This window comes from Microchirus variegatus (assembly GCF_963457635.1).
Source record: "Microchirus variegatus genome assembly, chromosome: 8".
In the NCBI taxonomy this organism is placed as follows: Eukaryota; Metazoa; Chordata; class Actinopteri; order Pleuronectiformes; family Soleidae; genus Microchirus; species Microchirus variegatus.
The window spans coordinates 25,547,047-25,562,800 of NC_139809.1; the positions used below are offsets into that span (position 1 = coordinate 25,547,047).

The 15,754-nt window shown below is 41.9% G+C and overlaps 2 protein-coding genes across 2 annotated transcripts; one reads left to right on the forward strand and one right to left on the reverse strand.

Annotated features, from left to right (window-relative positions):
- Nucleotides 1-7,208: 7,208 nt before the first annotated feature.
- On the forward strand, nt 7,209-11,330 carry rag1 (recombination activating 1; the record flags this gene model as incomplete). The annotated part of the gene is made up of 3 exons (XM_083894298.1): nt 7,209-7,543; nt 7,628-8,760; nt 9,583-11,330. 3 exons carry the CDS (start codon nt 7,209-7,211, stop codon nt 11,328-11,330), a joined length of 3,216 nt encoding a protein of 1,071 aa, XP_083750424.1.
- Nucleotides 11,331-13,889: 2,559 nt separating this feature from the next.
- Nucleotides 13,890-15,485, reverse strand: rag2 (recombination activating gene 2; the record flags this gene model as incomplete). The annotated part of the gene is made up of 1 exon (XM_083894091.1): nt 13,890-15,485. The coding sequence occupies one exon, from the start codon at nt 15,483-15,485 to the stop codon at nt 13,890-13,892; it is 1,596 nt and encodes a 531-aa protein (XP_083750217.1).
- Between the last annotated feature and the right edge of the window lie 269 nt (nt 15,486-15,754).

A 15,754-nucleotide genomic window follows, 5' to 3' on the forward strand; every position in this document is an offset into this window, starting at 1 on the left:
GTAAGATGGAAAATGACCACTCAAGAGACAAATAGTCTGAAATTTAAAGCGAAGAGAATCCAATATTCCTCTCATTTCATCTGAGAACTGTACAGATGTAACCCACTTATTAAGGTGTTTAACAGTTTGCAAAGAAATCTTCCCCTCAAGGATGGTGAATGTTTGAAATCTCAAGGAGCTGTTTGCAAGCTACTATCCTTCAGCTGACGAGCCTTCTGTGTAAACAACACCCGGCATTTTGAGAAAAGAGGACTAATACGTGGTTAAACACAAGACAAATCCAGTGAGTGGATGTTTATGTGACTGGAGGTCTCCTGGCGTCAAGAGCACTGCTCCTCAATCAGGGAAATCTACATTTAATTAACACAGAATTAAAGAGAAAGTGGTAATTTTGATTTAAGATGCTGATCTTGATTCACACTCAACTCCAGTGCTCTTGAATCTGGCTCAGGGTTTAATTTAATTTGGTTTCCTGCAAGTGGATCAAAATCCATCTGGATTGTCTGCTAAGACTCATGTCTTACTTTTAAAATGCTAAATTCTACCATACATACTATATGGTCTTGTACGATCCAGCACAACCTTGCAATATTCACACTGCAATCTCTGCGTTAACAAGGCTCTATAAATATAGTCACTGTAGATTAAAAAGCCCTGTGTTTTTAAAGAATGGTTACATGAGGTATTGATAAACTGACCTTGCAGCTCACTCAGCTGTTTCTGGAAGCCGGACAAAACACGATGACATGTGCCGACAGAGGCAGGTGAAGAAAAAATAGGTAGGATGGTGACGTTTATAAACTGAGCGATTTTACATAATGGGACTCAGGGGTTGTTGATCCACTGCTACATCCAACAGTACGTTCAAATGTGTTATCATGTCACTTTGGTGTTTGAAATCTTTTTTCTAGGTTTACGTAAGCGACATAAATGTAACAAATGAGACAACAGTACTCGAGCATCTTCTGTGTCCCCGTGAGGACAGGAATTTGGGGCACGAGAGTGAACTTCAATTTCCTGTCAGAAAATGCTGCCTGATGGTGAGATAAGGTGGCAAACAAGATAAGATATTGATGATCTAACCATGTATTGATTTTATATATATATTTTCCCTTCTGCCTCTGATGGCAACCATGTTATTAAATAACAGTGAATCTCTGGCTTCCAGGCAGGTACACAGGAGCAGCGGAGTGCTCAGCAAGGTAAGTTGATAATGTGTCAATACTTTATACGAGCTGAACTATCTTCTTAAGTTGTTTTCCATATTGTCTCACTCATCACAACAGAAGAGATGAATGGAACCTGTCCAAACCCAAAATAACTCCGTGTCACCTCAGGGAAAGTTATAATGCAAAACTTGGAACAAATTAATGTGGTCCTGATCCAAGTCGGTCCAATAAAATGAATATCTGGATAGCTGGACTTGGGTGATATTGTGGTGTCAGGCTTTTAGCAGTTGATAGTTGTTATGGCGGGTCTTTGTTCTCTGTTAAATCTCCATCAGTCAGGATGAACAGACAAAAAATACTGCCGAGTCATTTGGGGTCACGTGAGGCTAGTGAGACAAACAGCACCCCCCCCTCTATACTGTCACTGTGCCATTATGAGCTGAAGGCAAAGCTGTGGTATCGAGGAAGGAAGAGGCAGTAATTAATCAACTCATTGGAATAATCACATAATTGATTATTAACAAAACTGGAGGTGAAGGTGAGAGGAGAGGGGCGAGATGAGGGAAGCGAGACTTTGCGAGGGAGAGGCGAGGAAGATGAATGAGTGGGGAGGTTTGAGTAGTGAGGTAAGGGGTTTGTTCTGGCAGGTCGCTTTGACGAATAGCTCTGCATTGATGTCTACCTCTAACTCTCTGAGTATTAATCTACCAAATCATGTCTGCAGATGAGGGATGGATGAGCTGGACAGTGGGAAGTGACTCACTGACAATGGGCTGGGTGTGGTTGAAGCAGTTGTCAAACATGCTATGAAAATGCAATTAAAATTTGCATACCGACTGCTCAATAGACTGAATAATACTCAGTGGGAATATGAGCGTGAAAGGTCCTCTCTACCTTGATATACAATCACAAAGATGCCTACATGCTTCATGACATTTAGAATATCACAATTTCTGTCTGTATATTCAAATGTCGACAACGCTGACATTTTTATCCCCTGTGAGGAAGAGATCGCCGCTGCTATGGAACCTCACCGCATTGTCGATTTCTGCGATTGACACTTTTCTTTGAACTGCAATGTCTTCAGCTGTCCCTGAGTTTTTCGTTTTTTTTGGGAGCTTTAGCTCACATACTTCTGCCTGGAAGGCTTGAACTCTTCCTCCCCTTCCTTGTCACAGCTTGCAATCAGCCTTAAGCCCTTTTTGTGTTCTCCACTCTAAGAGCTCAGCCTGTTATCCTATGAAACTTTTACACTAGTTACCTCTTCTCTGCCTTTAAAATCTTTCACCTTTCCCCACATTCTCCCCCTGGTCTGTCTGTCTCTTTGTTTTACACACACACACAGGCCCAAAAGTGAAATGATTATCAGACTTTCTTCAGGATTGACTGCTTTATATGCATTTGGTCTTGATCCTGCACATCACCTACACATGAATGAATTAATGAATAGTTGAATGAATGAATGAATAGTTTTACTTTGGTTACAATATAAAATACTTAAATTATGTGCAATTAATCGGCAAATATTACAGTTACTTACAGTCAACATTTGCTCACAACAAAATTATAAAGAAACTCTGTAACCGAAAAAGGAATAGGCTGAAGCCGAGGCTTATTTTTGCCTATCCTGTACAATCCATAAAATAACCAAAAATATCACAAATACAATGAAGAAGAAAAAATAAAATAAATAAAAAAATAAAAAAAACATGACAAAAATTTACTCTAAATTCTTATTTCTTTATCATTTCACATTTCAGTCATTTTACATTGTAGTCCTTTATTATTTTACCTTTCAATGTTTTTTTTAAACTGGACAGTGTTCTACACCATTTCAGTTCATCACTAAGTCCATTCCATAATTTAACTCCCAAAAATAAAACCCATCTATATTTAACATTAGTTTCAAAGACGCACAACCCTCTTAAATTATATTTTTTTTCTCTCAGTTTAAAAAAAGCAGCAGCACAAACCCTAAGCTTATCCATCATAACTAAATGCCTAACCCTTATCATTAACCCAACCCTGACATAAACCTTATTGGAACTATACAACTAAAACCAGTTCTTAAGCTATAAAAGCCATTTTGGCGTGACAGAAAAAAAGTAAAATGTCGAAACACGCACATAACATGGTTACTATATAATATCTATAACAAACCACCTTATCCTAACAACAATTAACATCATTAACCAGAAGCCCAAGAATAGGTTTCTGCCTTATTAATGCCTGGCCTTGGTCCCCATGAGAATACCTGTCCTGAAACAGCTCATGCTAGAATAGCTCTTAACGACGTAGTGTAAACAAGTACACATTCACACACATGTTCCTCACTGCTGCTGTTTTGTGTCAACACATTAGAAAAACGTTGGCAAAAACTGAAAAAACAGCTCCATCCAGGTTGCAGGTTGTTGGTGTGGTGGTGCATTGCCAACTCTTGTATGTCCTGTAACTGCAGCATCTAGATCCCCAGGGTCTGCTCCTCACATTCATAACAGCTCGCTCCATGCCAGGTGGCTGTCTCCACAAGTCCTCTGCTCCATTAATCAGACTGTCTTTGAGTTGATCAATAACAAGTCAATTAGAAGGCGCAAAGAGATGAGGGTCTCAGGGGGTCACTGCTTGTTTGTCAAGACGACATCTGCAGCTCCGTGTCCCTGCCTTAGAGTTAGGTGTGCCGTTTACCTTGGAAACACGCAGCTACATGGCTGTCATAAATCTAAATATCAGCTATAAATAGGCTTGGAACATCTTGCCACCATCCATCATTTGCTTGTTCTTGGATATGTAATGTATCAAGCATGGTGTACTTCAAATCTCCCAGCTGGGCCTGATGGATGAAAATAACCAGACAACTTTTTGCCTTAACTTTTATGAGCATTTTCTCATAAGATTCTTGTTCCAAAAAGCAAAAATTACTCATATTGTAGTTTCAGGTCGCACTTGACCATGTGTCACAAATCCTGCCAGCATACATCCAGTTCCCCCATTAAGCTGACAAGAGTGGGAGACATCTGGCTGTTGTTTGGTGCCCACTGACTGTGCCTCTAATGACTTTGCTGGCAATTCCAATTCAACGGCAACAGGCTCCTGTGGCGAATACACCAGATTAATCCCCTGGATGATTACAAACAAGAATGATCTTGGGCAAATACTCCTGATGCCCACTGAGACACCATATAATATGATGCTGTCTAATTAAAACTGATTATGAATGATGACATAGAGACTTTAATGTTTCCAGCAACTCCAGTTCATGTTACTTTGAACACTCACTGATCAAAACCTTATCAGTGAGTGAAACCTTAAACCAAACACCCTAACAGCAACACACAGTGTACATTTGGCATTAAACCTGAGGAAAAACTCACTTGTGCTGCTGCCTTTGAAATTTTGATTCATGGCTGCCAACATCTGAGTCACTGCTGAATCAAACGCTAATGATGACTACAACAATTATAATGTCTCACCTGTTTCTCCAAACACATTTTTACCATGAGTACAATATGAGAGACACATCATTATTGTTCCACAGTAGCTCTAGGAGAAAGAAGTAAGCCATTAATACATTCTGCCTTAAGTCTTTGTCACTAATTGTCCTCATCTTTTTCTCTTTGTGAATTAATGGCAAATGATATAAGAATACATATCAGACAGGAGTGAAACTAAAATAAGGCTAGGGGACAAAAGTGCAGACAGTAAAATGTTCTTCTCAGGTTATGATATGTCTTGAGGTGGGTTTACATCAGACTGTTTTTATGCACATTTTTGATGCGCACAAAACACAACCCTGAATAGAAACACAGAAAATAATAATAATACGAAAAAAAATCTTTGAAAGTTTTTATGCATGAGGAATGTGGAAAAGTTGGCATATCAGTAAAATACAAAGTCACTAATAAAATGGCAGAAACAGCACATAAGAGGATAAATGTGTGGACTAATTAGGAAACCACAGCACCACTTGACTAAGAGCAAGAAGCACATATTAAATAGAGGAGAAGTGGCAGCAACAACAAGATGTTTTGTGATGCTCATCAAGTTGCGTAATCTTATTGTTCTTCAGTCATGTTGCAAACGTTAAATTAACACCACCAACTCTCTTATCTCGTTTAACAGCAATGAAAGGAAACACATTTTATTTTACAGATTCAACACATTTTAATGAGACTATTATCTCTCTCTTTATAGTCATTGCTATGTATGCACCATGTCTGACATTACCACAATGTGTTTTATGGTGTATGTTGACAGAAAAAATAAGTTCACACAGGCCTCATTAGAGAACAATTTTGACAGTGACATGTGCAAACAAAGATCATCATTGCCTGCTACTCATTATTCTCAGCTACTGTTTTCACCCATGTTTTCATCACAATAATTTGTCTAGGTTTGGTCTTTTAAATACTGTACATTTGTAATATTACCATGACAAAATAAATGACACCAACATTTGGCACACTTTTTGTTCACATGTGGGATAAGGCAGTACATTTATTATGTGCTCTATTTTGTGAGCTCTGCACCAGTGGCCCCTATTCATCAGTTTAATAGTGTGTCTCTTTTTGTCAGAGAGAGGCCACCTGGGTGAGGTGAGCCTGCAGATGGATTCAAGAGAGGGGGAGATAAAGAAGACATCAAAGTGTTTCCAGCTGATGATCAGTGTGGTGTAGTACGTAAGTTGTTTGTTTGGCTTATGCTGTTGGATTCTGTACATGCACATGTTTGCAACTGTGCTTTGGGGTTGACCTTGTTTTCCCCCCACCCCCCCCCCCCCCCCCCCCCCCCCCCTCAAATCAGCTGCCTGTATCAGGTGGCAGGAATTGACTGTTGGGATCCCGTCAACAGAATGGTATAAATACAAGACTAAGGAGGCACACAGGAGCAATCCCATTGTATGGGGCCACAGTTCCTGCAAACAACTGCTGCAGACTGAGACAGACTAACAGTCTTTGCTGCATGTAAGGCCTGGCTGCAGGGCTTCCCTTGTGCATCCATGCAGAGAGGACCCCCCCCAGGGGAGCTGACGCCAGCTGAGACTGAAAAACAAGGTAAGAGCCCATCTGACACGCACATGCACTCAGGCTCAGCTGTTTGTCTCAAAGGAGAGTGTAGCAAGGATGTACACAAGGGCAAAGGAATGAAGGGTGCTGCCAGATTCAAGCCTCCCAGGGAGAAAGTATAGTGAGAAGAGTGAAGGATGGATAGATGGAAGATGGCAGAGTGTGTCCACTACAGGTGTGCGATGGTAAGAGTCAATTGTTTTTTTTGCTTTATCTAACATTGTAATAGAAGCAAGATTGATGAAATGGGGCCTGTCAGTCTAGCAGTATCATTGATTCTTACCTGCCTGTATATTAAGAAACACTATTCTAAATGTAACACTGCTGTGTTTGGAATAATCCTTTATGATCTTTAGTCAATATGGTTGTTCCTTTTTCGTTTCCCCTACTGTTCGGTCAGTGTTTGTGTTTCGTGAAACACATTTTACAGTGCCCCTGATTTTTCCTCCTCGTTTAAAATGCCAGTCGAAGGCTCCCGGGGCTCCAGTTCTCTCTGAAGCCAAGAAAATGACTAATATAAATGATTGACAGCCTTGCTCGGTATAAGGTTGCCCATTTAGCAAACTCACTCTGTCAAAGTAAAAAAGTCACAATTGCTCCCATTGCGATGGAATAGGAGATGAGAGAAATCACTTTTTTTGGTACTATCGATCCCCCCTATGCTTGTCTCATACATTTTACACAAGACTTAAATGTCACTTATGGCATGATACAGCACTCTAGGTTGGGCCTCAGTGGGATTTCAGGGTACTTGATGTATAAATTCAACAGGATTCAAATAAAGCTGTTTCATCTGTATCATGAGTTCAATGCCAAGAAGACACAAGGGATATCTAGAGAAGATCTAAAGCTGTAAATCTCCTCTCTGTATCCATTACAGTGTCTTTTATGGACAGCTGAAATTATTTCCATTCTTTTGTAATCCATCAGACTAACCACCCTTCTTCTCTCCAGGGTCCAAGATCTAGGTTGAATCATGGTGGAGGAGAAGCTAGAGACAGATGGCCCCAGATCCTCCATGCCAGCAGAACTCCCCCATCCCCAGTCTCAATACTCTCAGTGGAAGTTTAAGCTGTTTAGGGTGAGGTCCATGGAGAAGGCTCCATTGCCCACTGACTCCCAGCCTGAGGGAGAAGTCTTGCTAAGGATCTCACCTACTGCAGCTCCAGAAATAGAGCTGAATAATGCTGTGGGTCCAGGGAGTGTTATGAAATTGTGCCTTGGGGGAAAAAGCAAGGAAAATGTGGAAGGCCCAGGTCAAAGGGTCGACAGGAAGCTAGAGGAAATGGACACACACATGAACCACCTCAGGTAAACAACTGTCATTATACTTTAAAATTGACACTTTATATGTTACCATTTAAGAATTTGACAATCCTAATTTTCTCGATAAAGGTGTCTATGTCGTCTTTGTGGAATGACTTTGAGGAAAGTGAAGGGACCTCTGCATGTTGTTCACGGGGATCTGGATGATGGAAGTAAAGGTGCCTTGCGTAAAATGGGCTGCAAATTCACAAGCTGGCCAGAGGTCATCCTCAAAGTCTTCAAGGTGGATGTGGCAGAGGACACCGAATCAGTCCACCCTATTTCCTTCTGCCATCGCTGCTGGATGGCTGCAATACGAGGTGGGGGAGTCTGCAGTTTCTCCAGAACGAGAGTTCCTGAGTGGAAACCCCACTCTTCCCTCTGCCACCATTGTTTCCCCAAGAAACATTCATTCCAGCGAACTGGAAGGAAGAGGAGGAAGAGCATTCCTAGAGCCCAGAGCCTTGCAAAAAGGAGCAGGTGGGAGCTCATCGACAGCATTCATGTTGGAGAGCGGAGATTTTTGAGACCGTTTGGAGATCATCAACATGGTCCTGCATTCAGAGGCTGGAGGAAACCCAGTATCCAGAGAGAGCAATGGGTAAGCAACATCACCCAGTGCCAGAAAGACCACCTGAGTACGAGGCTGATCGCTGAGAAGCTCCCTGTGGACTTCCTGTACTCTTTCACCTGCCTGGTGTGTGACCACCTGCTCTCTGATCCAGTTCAGTCCCCCTGTGGGCACCTCTTCTGCCGCAGCTGCATTTTAAAATATAACAAGGCTTTGGGACCCCACTGCCCAGCCTGCAATTTGCCCTTTGCCCCCAATGATCTCACCCCACCTGCAAAAGCCTTTTTATCAGCTCTGTATTCCCTACCTCTGCTCTGCCCCAGAGGTGACTGCGGTGAGCATGTGAAGCTGGAGTCATTTAAAACCCACTATCTGGATCATGAGCTGAGACAAACAGACACAAACAAGCAGTGTTCACAGCTTGATAACTACCTGCTTGCCAATAAAGGGGGCAGACCTCGTCAGCATTTGCTGTCACTGACCCGTCGTGCCCAGAAACATCGGCTGAGGGATGTGAAGAACCACGTGAGGGTGTTTGCAGACAAAGAGGAAGGTGGCGACCTGAAGTCTGTGTGTCTGACACTCTTCCTGCTTGCACTAAGATCTGGAAATGAACACCGGCAGGCAGATGAGCTTGAGGCCCTGATGCAAGGTAAGAGGCTCTTACAAGCCTTTTGTTCAATCAATATTAAATCTCCCAGGGCCAAGAGAGAGGGACACAAACAAATGAAAGTTATGATAGCGCTTGCTCATTAATATTTCCGCCTACCCCCGCGGTACACAGTCATTACATAAATAACAATGAGATGAAAAGTTCACTGTTCAGTGATGGGAGAAAGTTTTCAGAGATTTTGATTGAAAAGCATTTCATTATTGTCCATCTCTGTCTATTGAACCACCACTGTTACACACGCCCAGCCCCTCCTCTCTCCCACTCTCTCTGTGTCTGCTTGTCTGTCCGTCTCACACTCTCTTTAATGCACAATAACAACTTCTGTGAAAGGGCTGTTTGAATCAAAACAACATCAGCAGCTCTTGTATCTGCAAATTACATAGACAGCACCATCCCCCTCTCTGGGGAACGGTGGCCAGCTGGTGTCTGTTTTCATCTCCAGCCAATACATCACTTTCAGCAGCTTCTCCGATTCAACTCTCTGTCCCCTTGTAAAATTTGGAAATTAGGAAATATTGGATTTTGTAATCATGGACTTGTGGGGTTTTTGACAATGATACGTTCACATCTGGGTACTAAATTCCTGATTCTCTCCTTCTCATGGTGTAAATGGCTGAAAATGCAGGATATCAAATGAGGAAACGTTTGATACTGCAGTTCTTTTTTAAAGCAAGGGAAATGGGCTTTCACAGTGTTAAATGATTCTCCTCATGTCTCAGTCTCCTCCTATTGCTTGCCTTTCATATTTTATTTTGCCTATTTCTGTCTCCTTCTGAGATTTTTCTCCTGTTTTTTCTGCAGGAAGAGGTTTCGGGCTACATCCTGCAGTCTGCTTGGCCATTCGAGTGAACACTTTCCTGAGCTGCAGCCAGTATCACAAGCTGTACCGGACCGTCAAAGCTATCAGTGGCCGCCAGATTTTTCAGCCCCTTTATACCCTCCGAGCTGCAGAGAAGGAGCTTCTCCCTGGCTTTCACCAGTTTGAATGGCAGCCAGCTCTGAAAAATGTGTCTCCATCTTGCAATGTTGGCATTATTAATGGGTTGTCAGGATGGGCTTCCTCAGTAGATGACTACCCAGCCGATACCATCGCTCGGAGGTTTCGCTATGATGTGGCACTGGTGTCAGCATTAAAGGATCTGGAGGAGGACATCATGGAGGGGCTGAGAGAGAGTGGGATGGAAGACAGTGCTTGCACCTCAGGCTTTCGTGTCATGATCAAAGAATGTTGTGATGGCATGGGCGATGTCACCGAGAAGCACGGTGGAGGACCGGCTGTTCCTGAGAAGACTGTACGTTTCTCTTTCACTGTAATGTCTGTCTCGGTTCGACCTGATGATGAGGAGAAGGAGGTAACGATCTTCACTGAGCCAAAGCCAAACTCAGAACTGTCTTGTAAGCCCCTAGGCTTGATTTTTGTAGATGAGTCAGACCATGAGACACTAACAGCTCTCCTGGGGCCCATAGTTGCAGAACGTAATGCAATGAAAGAGAGCAGGCTCATCCTATCCATGGGCGGCATGCCTCGCTTTTTCAGCTTCCATTTCAGAGGCACAGGATATGATGAGAAAATGGTAAGAGAAATGGAAGGACTGGAGGCATCGGGGTCCACATATATCTGCACTTTGTGTGACTCAACTCGGGCAGAAGCATGTAAAAACATGGTGCTGCACTCCATCACACGTTCTCATGAAGAGAACCTGGACCGTTATGAAATATGGAGAACCAACCCTTTCTCTGAGTCTCTAGACGAGTTGCGAGACAGAGTCAAAGGAGTCACAGCCAAACCCTTCATGGAGACCCAGCCCACACTTGATGCGTTACATTGTGATATTGGCAACGCCACCGAGTTCTACAAAATCTTCCAGGATGAGATAGGGGAGATGTACCAAAAGGTCAACCCCAGCCGGGAGGAACGACGCAGCTGGAGAGCAGCCCTGGATAAACAACTGAGGAAGAAGATGAAGCTCAAACCAATAATGAGGATGAATGGAAACTATGCCCGCAGGCTAATGACCATGGAGTCTGTGGAGGTGGTATGTGAGCTGGTGCCATCCGAGGAGAGGAGGGAAGCCCTCAGAGAGCTTATGAGAATCTACATCCAGATGAAGCCTGTGTGGCGCGCAACCTGCCCAGCAAAGGAATGCCCCGACCAGGTGTGCAGCTACAGCTTCAACTCCCAGCGCTTTGCCGACCTCCTCTCCTCTGTCTTCAAATACAGGTACAATGGAAAGATAACCAATTACCTTCACAAGACCCTGGCACATGTGCCTGAAATCGTTGAGAGAGATGGATCCATCGGCGCCTGGGCCAGTGAGGGGAATGAGTCGGCCAACAAGCTGTTCAGGCGTTTTAGGAAAATGAATGCACGTCAGTCAAAGACCTTTGAACTGGAGGATGTGCTGAAACATCATTGGCTCTACACCTCCAAGTACTTGCAGAAGTTTATGGAGGCTCACAAAGATTCTGTCAAAGCTCTGCAAGCTACCATCAACCCAGTAGAAATGCAGGAAGATGAGGAAATGTCTCTGAAATTGACTGTTGTATGATTTCTCTTTAGATGCAAACCTGTAGTGTTTAGTGTTTAACTTTATGATACTTGAATCAACAGTTAATTGCCTCCATTATATTGTTGTGCTTGTCATTTCTTTCTTTCTTTCTTTATCCATTGATGGATATTTAGAATAACTTTGATAACACTTTGATATTTTGCAATAATATTTTTGTCACAAGAAAATATGAACAGTCTCACAAAGGTTCTGCTTTAAGTCCAGCCAGCTCAGTCACATTTCAAATAACAATTTTCTTGCATTTATCAAAATATATTGACATTCTTCCCAAATCTTTTGACGAGTGTAATTTCCTTGTTTTGAAAAGTGTTGTACATGAATTTCTTTGCTTTTGGTTTGGTTGTTTTTTGTTGTTCTGAGCAGGAATGTTCCTTCCTGTATCTTCAGCATCTGTGAAATGTGGTTCACTTTATTGTATTTCAAGGATATGATGCATTATGGATTTATATAGAAAGGATTTTTATGGAAACAGATGAAAGTGCTGTAAGTCATGGATGGAAATTGTGTTAAAAAGGCCACATTTGTGGCCACTGTATTAATATATCATTGAGCTGGAGCACAATGCAATCACAGGGACCCAAATGTTCTTTGCTTCACAATTGCCCTCTGAAAAAGATTACTTTAGTGTTTTATTGTGGGATCCCTGAGGGTTGGAATAGATGCCAGGTCACTTTGAACCAGTTTTTATCTTTTTTAGGTTTTGCACAGTGGAGGATAGATGATGCTTATACGGATTCTTCGCATAAAATAAAGCACATACTGACCTTTATGTTGATATCATAAAATACAGTATGGTCCCTTACCGATCATAATACTCCATAGACTGTAGCAGGCAGGGATTTTTCCGACGTTTAGGATATAACCTGCATTTTTTCTGTTAGAAGTGAAGAGAGATGGGATGGAGCTGGAGAAACTAGATTTAAACGGATTTGTTGGCAACTTTATTTGTTTGATTGATTGATTATATTGTCTTTTGCTGCCCACACCATTTTAAATGGTGACAGGCAATTTTGTTTTCATATTTGATTGAGTATTTTATTTTATTTTCCAGTCCTGGGTTTAACCATGTGACAGCTATGAAATATTCACATTTCACCGGACAGTTGTCACACTCGTACAATAGCGTCTTGTTTTGATTGAATTATTTTGCAACTTGTCCCATTTTTTTTTTCTTTTCTGTAAATGAATTGCATTTCTAAAGTAGTGGATGATGGATGATTCAGAAAATTCAGCTTCTTTATTTTTTTTATGTCATGGCATGCATTTCCTCATGTTGTTTTTCCATATCACACTAAATATCAGGTACTGTTTACTGGGGTTGCAAAACAATTTCACCTGTTGTTTATTTGCTTTTCCACTACATTTCCATATGTTGTGTGGTTTTAAATGCTGTACCACAATCTACCATCTTTTTAATGAACTACAATTATGTTTTCTTTATAAATGTACTCTGTTTCCACCGAAGAATAAAATAAATACAGACATCATTTTAATTAATTGTCTTGTTTGATTTCTTTAAATGACATTAAGTACAATAAAGTGATTTTGTGGTTGAGTTAAATATAGTTCTGTTTATTTTCAAGGTAATCAAGGAATACAATATGAAAAGCATGTTATGACAAGTGAAAACACAATTTGAGCTGGAGGAGCTACAGCCAGGCAACCTGAAATATTAAAATGTGTGTTTTTTTTAAAAACATATAATATAGCTATTGTGTATTTAAAATATCATCTTTTTAATGTCAATAATTTAAATGTAATTAATTAAACATTACATCAATAAATGCCTACAGCTTATTATATATATTATTTGAAAATTACAATCATTTTCAAAAAGATATTACAAGAACGCATTTCAAAGGCTGAAATTATACATCATTTATTCATCAATATGTTAATGACTTTATCAGATCATGAAGGAATAGAATCAAAAAAAGAAGAGAAAAATGTAAATGCATTAATCATTACATTGATATGATAAGGAGACTATCAATGGCATGACCTTTAGGGATGCTGGGGAAATGATGACTTATGGACTAGATAAGATAATACACATTCAGATTCAAGAATAGAGGCACAGACGTAACAATTTTCCACACAGCATTAAATGTTATAGGTTCTTGGAAATGTAAAAAAAGAAAAGAAAAGAGATTCATTATTCATGCTTTATGCTTTGCTGTAGAATAAATGGGCAGATCACTTATAAAACAATATATCAGAGGGCCAACTATATTCAACAGTGGATAAAATAGTCGATGCAGATCGAATGATAAAAATATTCATGTAAAAATACAATATATAGCTGTTATACATTAACTATCAGTTTGCACATATTGTATAATTCTACAAACCACATCAGATGTTTTAACTGTTTATTCATTTCAGCTTATTTTATTTCATTATATCACAACATACAGTATCTGAAGACACTTTAGAAGTGAGACTTCACAATTCTTATACTTAATTAAGAGAAAGGAAACTCCCCAAATATACATAGCAATCATATATATCATAATCATACATAGTATATGCACAGATTCAGTCAAAAAGTCGTCTGAAAAAGTTTTTTTTGGCTGGTGAAATCTTGATCACTGGAGGAGTTTTCCTGTTCTTGACTTTGATGGGGGTGCGCTTGAGTGGCGTGACCTGTCGAGTCGGGGTCCTCTCCTGGTAGGGGAGACCTCCGTGGTCGAGGCAGAAATACTTCTTCCTGCCCTGAGAGAGACTGACCAGCAGGGTCTCGGTCAACTCCATGCACTGGGCGTGGACCCAGTGTCCCCCCTCCCCTCTGGAGCAGAAGATCATGGCTGGCCTGTAGAGCTCAGTGGAGTAGTATGGCTCCCATGTGTTGGGCTCCACCTGACAGCCCAGGCAACATTTCTTCCAATAACCTGTTTGTGATTCATCCTCTTCATCCTCTTCATTGTAATTATCCCCTTCACTGCTGTCATCGAGCTCATGTGGCTCTCGACCAAAGTAGAGCTCCTCTGAGTCTTCAAGAGGGGGCGAGTCATCGTAATCTGTGGACTCCTGGCTGCAGCCCTGTGTTCCTTCCTTTTCCTTTCCTTCGCCCTCTGTATGAAAGCTCACAAGATAGAAATAATGCGTATCTGCTTGAGATTGCCTTCCCTCAGTGGGTACGGCGAGTAGGACTTTTCCCTCCCCAGCACAGCCTCCAAACCAAGTGCGACTATGGGTGATATCTGGAGTCCACTTCGGTGCTTCTAACGTCTCAAATGTAATCCCTTTCTCATCAAGAACAACAGTACTGCACTCAATCCTTTTTTCAGAATCGGACTGATATCCACCCAAGATGATATATTTGTGAATGGGACCTATGCGGGTGATGATGGCACTAGAGATGGATATGCCAATGTCAAGAGACTCACAGGAGAGCAAAGGGCTGCCCTGCAGGAGCTCCACACGCAGGCGAAAGAGCCGTGGAGGACGGGAGTCGGAAGTCAGCGAGTGACCTCCAATGAAGTAGACACAGTCCTCTCGCGCGAGGGCAACATGAAAGGATTGGCCTTCGCTGAGTTCAGGCAGGGTGTGAGCAGAGGAGCACCCGAACTCCAGGTCAAACAGGAACACCTGAGGAGGACAGTCTACGACGCTGTTCCAGCTCTCTGTGGTCCGCTCCCCCGCAGGTCTGTAGGATCTTCCGCCGAATAACACACACGCCGTCTTCCCATGGCTTTGAACCATGCTCATTGTGTGGCCGTACCGCGCCCCTGGCACTGTTCCCACCAGTTCCTTCTCTTTGCAGCATATGGTCAGTTTACGATTACAGCCACGACTGTCCGTGGTCAGCAGGTACAAGCTTGATGAGATCTCGTTGTTGGGGGTACGGCCACCGTGGATGAGATAACTTTCTGGAAGGCCATCATAGGGGTCAAGGCGGCAAACAGCTGGACAACGTAACGGAGGAATGTACATGGAATCATTGGAGAAGGAGATGGCTCTTAACCTCATAGCGTTCTGTTTAAAGTGAATCCCAAATACTCCTGTTGGACAGGAGCGCTTAGGCCAGCCTTTTTGGCCAAACAGGAGAACTTGTCCATCCAGCTGCAGCAGAGAGCAGCCGGGCTGCAGGAGACTTGCACAGTTCACTGGAGTTAAGGGCTGCAGGGTCATTTTCAAGGCAGGTGTCTGTGTCAAAACAGGGTACAAACACACAAACACAATCTGTCAGTCAGCTGTTGCTTGTTTCATTTGGGGGTTTTAAACTTTTACTTCCTGTTTATTACAGCAACATGTGGAAGACCATCAGCCACAGTCATGATACGCACTATAAACCCCAAACTGTTCATAGGGACAGACATTAATTCAGTCTCTTGGCAAGTCACAGTGATATACATAGTTATATGAGAGTCATAGTTGAATATGCAATTACTTTATTCTAT